The 6190-nt window shown below is 34.3% G+C and overlaps 1 protein-coding gene across 1 annotated transcript in view; it reads right to left on the bottom strand.

Moving 5' to 3' along the window:
- The window catches only part of EEA1 (early endosome antigen 1), a 133958-nt gene that overhangs the window by 69755 nt on the left and 58013 nt on the right, over positions 1-6190 (bottom strand). Inside the window, exons 13-15 of the mRNA XM_014548335.1 lie at positions 5852-6001; positions 5269-5388; positions 507-710 (exon numbers count right to left, since the gene is read on the bottom strand). Coding sequence (XP_014403821.1) covers positions 507-710; positions 5269-5388; positions 5852-6001 — 474 coding nt within the window. The remainder of the gene's footprint in view (positions 1-506; positions 711-5268; positions 5389-5851; positions 6002-6190) is intronic.

The raw sequence follows: 6190 nt of genomic DNA, 5'->3' as shown, positions 1-6190 counted from the left end.
CCTGCAGTATGCAAATTAGCCACCATCTTTGTTGGCGGTTAATTTGCATATCGTGCTGATTAGCCAATGGGAGGCATAGCGAAGGTATGGTCAATTACCATGTTTGTCTATTATTAGATAGGATTTTGTTAGTCATTGTTTTTTTTATTTATTTTTTTTTAGTCATTGTTTTTTCAAAGCATAAAATTCCATAAGGCAAGTATAATTATTAATAACATCTCTAATTTTCAAATGAGCTAACAAGGTGAAATGATTTGCTTATGTTCATATAGGTAATAAGTTATATTCTGGGACATGAACTGAGGTTTCCTTTCTCAAATCATGTTAACTTAATTTCACTAAAATGGCAACCTACCTCTAAGGTAAATTAGATGGCATTTGTCAAAATATATAATATAAAAAGTACTAAAAATAACCATAATGAAGAATCATTTAAGTAAAGAATTTCATAAGATTTAGAGAGATAACAGTGAATTTTAGAAAAAGAATAGATCTGACAAGCTTACTTGTTCCTGCAATGTATGGTTTTTTTCTTGTAACTGGTTAAGAACAGCAGTCTCCCCTTCACCAGCCTGAATTTTTGCATAAAGATCTTCTCTTTCCTTTTCTAGTAAGGAAGTATTTTCTTTACTCTTCTGTAATAAGGCTTCAAGGTTCTGGATCTTTTGGTCCTTATCACCAATTTGACGTAGTACTTGTTCCAAATCATTCTGTAAAGAATTGAAAACTAACCTTAAGGACAGAAAACTTAAAAAGTTATTCCTTAAACATAAAATAATTGATAATATATTTAATAATTCAAACACTTAGTCTTAATTTTTTTACTAATCATTTTAACCTGGCAAATGTAATTAAATAATTAATACTATATATTTAATATAAATATATATTGATAATAAACTAGAATTTAACAACAAAAAAACAAACCTTCAATGAACCACATTCTTACTGTAACACTCGGACCTCACCACCTACTACTCTTGTTCAATCATTTGAGACACATGGGATTCCTCATTATTCCTTAATCACACCAGGCACACTCCATCTCAGAGCCTTTGCATTATTTTTTTCTTCTACCTGGAATATACAGTGCTCACAGTCCTGGCTCATTTTCTCTTCTTCAAATGTTTGTTCAAATGTCACCTTCTCAGTAGGCCTACCATGACCAATACACTTAAAATCGCAGCCTTTCCCAATATCCTCTCTCCTAAATATTTTATTTTCTTCCCAAAGCACTTATCTCCTAACACTAAATAATTTATTTATTTTTCATGCTTACCTGCCTCCCTCCACCTCCTCACTAAACTATATGCTCCACAAAAATGAGGATTTTGGTCTGTTTTATTCATTGATTATCTAAGACACATATGCTCTAAGATACTTGTTGATCAAACAGAAAAATAAATGACTGCATTCTAGCATGCAGACACTCAAGACTCACTTCAATACCTCAAAAGGACTCTTCTATCAATACAAGAAGGGATCCCTCTTCCACTTTACCAAAGTAATGTTACACAGAGCACAGTGCAAGAGCCCATATCTAGAACAATGCCCATTAACGTTTTCAAGCTGTCTGACCCACAGCCTCAGAACAAGGCCCTAACATGTTCCTCTGCCAGTCCTGTCATAGCCCCCACCACTGTGTGAGATAGAGCCAGCAATCACCTGGTATCAACAATTTATACCAATATTAAAATATTTGAGATTAGTCACTTTTAAACATGCTTCTCATCCCTCTAAACTTCAATCACTTAATGAGGAAAGGCAACCTGACCTCTCTGCTCTCATCCTCTTTTCTGCCTCTAATGACCCCTCTTTCCACATTCCCCTAATCTAGAACCACAGGCCTAAGCTTTTTTCCAGTCACTCTATTGCCAAGGAGTAATTGATATGTGGTTTTCTCTTTACAGATTCTGATTCCCACTCAGTCCTTTCTTATACTAAGGCCCATTCCTCTAGGAAAGCAGGGAAGTTGACCCTTTCCTGGTTTTTCACCACCACTGCTCTCTCCCTTATGTAAAAGTTTCATGCTGCTTTGGAGAGTAATTCATTTATTCTACCCTCTATTCTGTGTTGCTATCATCTATAAATCCCTACCTCATTCACTGAAGACTTGAGACCTGATTTAGTCTTTCTCTCAATCCCAATTTCTGCCAATTTCCTGGGAAATACAAAATACATAGAGAATTAAAAGCACAGCTTCAACATTCATGTCACCTTAATTACTATATCTTTACTCATTCTATTCAATCACTCACATGTAGAATCTTGTAATCACCTGAAATTGTTCCAGATGAAAAATTTCATCTATCCTACTCTGTGACCACAACTTCCTGACCGTCTTCCAATTTCATGACCTCATTTCTGCTCTTCAGTGTCAAAAAGACATTCATCTCTATTTTTTTAGCCTTTTTAGCATAAGTTTAACTTCTCTTCCTGAACCTCGCATATGGATATAAACTAACCTTAACTCTTCTTTCAACCACATTCTCCATTTCTTTACCCTCAAATTTCCAATACAGCCACCCCCAAGAAAGCCCAATCCTAGATTAATATTGCAATCTGCTTCCTTCATCCTTACCTTTCTAAACACTGTTAGAGCAAAATCACAAAATTCCACAGATTGGTGCCACTACAAATTTCTAGACTTCAATCTCCATCACATACTGAGAATCATCCTATCATTTCACTTAATGAGGTTCTCACCTTCAAACATTTCCCTCAATAACTACGTAAAAGCTTCAATATTCTCTCAAATTCTTAGTTTCTGCCTGCTTGACACTCAGCTATTATCCCAACTTTATCCGAAGGGTGGGGGGCGGGGATATTCAGGAATATCCTTACCATAAAAGGTAAGGATAAATTCAAATTTACTGTATCAGTGACATCATAGCTTTTTCTCAATACCTTATTTTTTCAGTCACCTCTCCTCCAACATCCTCAATTACTCCCTTTCCATCAGTTTGTTTGTCCTAGATTTTAAACATGTTCAGATATCTCTCATTCTCCCAAACACTTCCTGAACCAAGCCCTCCCTCCAGGCTCTGGCTCAGTCTTCACACAATTCATATTTAAATTTCAAATGTAATACATATTTACTTTCCTAACTCCCTCATTTCTCATCAATCAAAAATCAGACTTTCAACTACTTCACTTTGTTTAAATTACATTTGACAAGGTCACAAATTTACTTCTTAATTACTTAATCCAGTGGACATTTTTCATTCATCATACTGGGCATCCCTACCACACACCCAGCTTTGAAGTCCTTTAGCTTCCATTCTGTAGGCTCTCTGATCATTCTCTCTTTGGGCTGTTCTTCCTCTACTCATTTATTTTTTGAATTTTTATTTAATTTATTGGGATGACCCTCGTTAATAACATTATGTACAACCTATATCATTTCTTATCTGGATCACTGTAGTAGTTGCTTAGCTAATTTCTTTGCTTCTACTAGTGGGCCCCTACTATCTACTCTCAAAACAGCAGCCAGAGTAATCCTGTGAAATTGTAAGTCAGATCATGTTACTCCTTTGCTCAGAACCCTCCAATGATTTCTCATCTCACTCAAGAGTAAAATTCTTAAAATTACCTAAAGGGCTCGACATGTTCTGACCCTCTATGATTTCTCTGTGTCCATTTCAATACGTCTTATCATTCACACCACTCCAACCACTGGCTTGCTAAAGTTCCTTAGATATGCTCCTGCCTCAGGGCTTTTTCATATACTGATGTTCTTCTCTCTAATATCCACATGGCTCACAACCTCCTTCCTTCAGGATTCTCATCTCAGATGGGCCTTCCTTGGCATGCTGCCTAACATTGCAGTCATTGACTTCCAGCTCCCCATCCCTTTTTTCATCTCTAGCACTTATCAACATTTAATACACTGTATATTTTGCCTGTTTACTTTGGCTATTATTTGTCCCTCACTAAGGTCCATGAGAGCCGACAGTTTTATGTGTTTTCTTCACTGTCATATCTACAAAATCAATTCCTTGGCTAAGGGCAGGCATTAACATGTATTTGTTGACTGAGTGAATGAAAGAACAAATAAATGAATACAGTATTACAGTATTTTGATTCCTGTCCCTGTGACTCCCAAGCCACTCTCCAAATTCAGAAAGGAAAGACAGGCACATTACTTACTGCCTTCTTTAAACTGGGTGGCAATTTTAGAGTTAGTGAATGAGGGTCCCCTAATATTATTTTAAAAAATATTTTGTGCCCGGCCAGTGTTGCTCAATGGTTGAGCACCGACCTATGAACCAAGAGGTCACTGTTCAATTTCTGGTCAGGGCACATGCTCAGGTTGTGGGCTCGATCCCCAGTAAGGAGCATGCAGGAGGCAGCCAATCAATGATACTCTCTCTTCGTTGATGTTTCTATCTTTTTCTCTCCCTCTGAAATCAATAAAAATATATTTTAAAAAAATATATTATGTGTACATAGCATTAGATTGCCATTTCCCAGGAGGCAGCATTGTGTCTTACTCATCTCTTTATTCTCAGTGAGTACCACAGGACCTAACATACAGGGCTCAATAATATTCATTGAATTAATGAAAGAGTGAAGGAAGTGAGTGTTAAAGTTGAATTCATTTCAAATATCTGGGCACCCTCTTCCCCTCACCATAACAAAACAAAAATTTAACTTCTTTTAATTTTCTCAACTATTCTGTAGAATCTGTATAAATTTAACCACTTATATTTTCTATATCAAAAATGCCAATGTTCATATGGTAGTTCTGATGCAGTAAAAGACATGACCAACAAACACTATGTTCTCCTGTAGAAAACACAAAATGTTACTTTTTACTGGGCTAACTAAACCAAGAAATGTTATTCGTATTTTTTTTATTTTTCAAATAAGTTATTGAAATAATACACCTGAAACTAATATTGCATGTCAAAAATAATTGAAAAATAAATAAATAATAATAGCAATACTAAATAATAATACATTAGGTATAAAAATAATTTAAATAAGTAATATACACTTTATTTAAATAAGTAAGTTTAATATACATTCAGTTAATAAAGAAATTAAATAACTAAAGATTTTTAAAGAAATAAATTTACTTATAATAAATAATTTTAAAATATTTTAGAGAAAATTCCAACATAGCAATAAAAAGATTTTCTGATTATCCAGATACTAAAAATTATCAAAATCCTTCATAATCAAGTATTTTGCATTATCTAGTTTTAGCAAAACAAAGTTTTGGCTATTTTTATTTAAAAGGCTAATAATTCAAATAATATTTACCTGAGCTTCTCGAAGTTTTGCTGTAGTGCTTTGCTGAAGAGCTTGTTGTTCTTGATGCTGTTGCTTTGTTTTCTCTAATTGATGCTGCAGTTCTGTGGAATTTGTTACATTTTCCTTTAACTTAAAAAATGTAGACTGTCAGATGACAACTTAGAGGCATAATGTTATCAATCATAAATATCAGGTATTACTTCACATCTCACAATTCCCTAGTCTGAAGAAAAAACTAAATTCAGATAATATATAATAAAATCAACCTTATATGCAGTATCTCATTGCTTATAGAATATAATATCATGATTAAGAAACCATTACCTAGGAACAGAATGTCATCCTGAGAAGAATTCAATTCTTTCTCCAGGATCCCATTTATTTTATTATTGTGTCTTGTATACTAATGTGATCAAGGAATTACATAAAAATTTCTTCTAACAATAATCTAAACCATGGTATCAATATTTGTTTTATTTTTCTACAACCATAATTATCACTTATTGAAAAGAATGAATCATAACAATATTCAAGATACCTCAACTCTATCAACAAATTTGCTAACATAAACTTATCTGAAATGCTAGCTTACCTCTTCTTCTAAACGAGAAAGTTTGAGTTGTAAATCAGCTACTTGCTGTTCTTTATCCATCAACTTCTCACTTGAAAGCTGTCTCTGTTCCTTCAGCCTTCCATGAGCTTCCCCTAGTTGGCGTTCTGTCTCCAGAAGTTTGCTATGTAACTTTAAAAAATAAAAAAAATATATATAATATATATATACACACACACATATACACATATCCTATCTAATAAAAGACAAAAAGGGTAATTAACCGTACCTCCGCTATGCTTCCCATTGGCTAATCAGGGAAATATGCAAATTAACTGCCAACAAAGATGGCGGCCGGCAGCCACGCAGCTGAAGCGAACA

Source organism: Myotis brandtii, unplaced genomic scaffold, assembly GCF_000412655.1.
Source record: "Myotis brandtii unplaced genomic scaffold, ASM41265v1 scaffold504, whole genome shotgun sequence".
Classification (NCBI taxonomy): Eukaryota; Metazoa; Chordata; class Mammalia; order Chiroptera; family Vespertilionidae; genus Myotis; species Myotis brandtii.
The sequence above is the reverse complement of the archived record's forward strand: the minus strand, read 5'-3'. Positions and strand labels throughout refer to the sequence as shown.